This window comes from Coturnix japonica, unplaced genomic scaffold (assembly GCF_001577835.2).
Source record: "Coturnix japonica isolate 7356 unplaced genomic scaffold, Coturnix japonica 2.1 chrUnrandom976, whole genome shotgun sequence".
NCBI classification, from domain to species: Eukaryota; Metazoa; Chordata; class Aves; order Galliformes; family Phasianidae; genus Coturnix; species Coturnix japonica.
In genome coordinates this window covers 6,950-7,876 of record NW_015440326.1, presented here as the reverse complement: position 1 = coordinate 7,876, position 927 = coordinate 6,950, and the positions used below count along the sequence as shown (strand labels likewise).

General features: G+C 53.8%; 1 protein-coding gene across 5 annotated transcripts in view; it reads right to left on the bottom strand.

Moving 5' to 3' along the window:
- The window catches only part of LOC107307818 (rho GTPase-activating protein SYDE1-like), a 10,449-nt gene that overhangs the window by 3,290 nt on the left and 6,232 nt on the right, over positions 1 to 927 (bottom strand). The window contains exon 3 of one of the 5 annotated variants that reach the window (XM_015851319.2): positions 554 to 569. The exons of 3 other annotated variants lie outside the window; for them this stretch is intronic. In XM_015851319.2, coding sequence (XP_015706805.1) covers positions 554 to 569 — 16 coding nt within the window. Of the gene's footprint in view, positions 1 to 53; positions 570 to 927 lie in introns of those variants that run through there. One more of the 5 variants, XM_015851321.2, reaches the window with a different exon arrangement.

Here is a 927-nt window from a genome sequence, read left to right as displayed (position 1 = left end):
AGGGTTAGGGTTGGGGTTTAGGGTTGGGGTTGGGCTTTAGGGTTGGGGTTTAGGGTTGGGGTTGGTGTTAGTGTTGGGGTTTAGGGTTAGGTTAGGGTTATAGTTGGGGGTTGGGGTTTAGTGTTAGGGCGAGACCCAATGCTACCCAATAGAAGGGTTAGGGTTAAGGTAGGGTTTGGGTCGGGTTTAAGGTAGGGTTAGGGTTGGGGTTAAGGTAGGGTTAGGGTTTACGGTGAGAGTTGGGGTTAGGGTTGGCTTTAGGGTTAGGGTTGGTGGTTGGGGTTTAGTGTTAGGGAGCTGTGATGGGGGATAGAGAGGAGTTTTGGGGAGCTAGGGTTAAGGTTGGGGTTTAGAGTACAGTTTAGGGTTAGGAGTTAGGGTTAGTTTTAGGGGTTAGGGTTAGCGGTTAGGGTTAGGGGTTAGGTTTTGGGCTCAGGGTTAGGGTATGGTTAGGGGTTTGGGGTTTAGGTTCACGGACAGACGGCGCACGGTGCCGGGGGTTTTCAGCCTGGGTATGGGGTGGGGGCTGCGGGGGGGACATGAGGACACGGATGGGGTCACAGTCCTGGCTGTAGGGGAAGAGAGGAAAAAAAGGTGAGTGGGGGGATGGGGTTTAGGGTAAGGGTTAGGGTTTAGGGGTAGAGTTGGGGTAGGGGTTTAGGTTTGGGGTTTAGGGTTAGGGTTAGGGGTTGGGGTTTAGGGTTAGGGTTGGGGGAAGGGGTCTATGTTAGGGTTGGGGGTTGGGGTTAGGGTTGGGGTTTAGGGTTAAGGTTGGGGTTAGGGTAGGGGTAGGCGTTAGGGTTTGGGTTAGGGTTGGGGTTTAGGGTTAGGTTAGGGTTAGGGGTAGGGTTAGGGTAGGGTTAGGGTTGGGGAGGGGTATGGGTTAGGGTTGGAGTTTAGGGTTAGGGTTGGGGTTAGGGTTGGTGT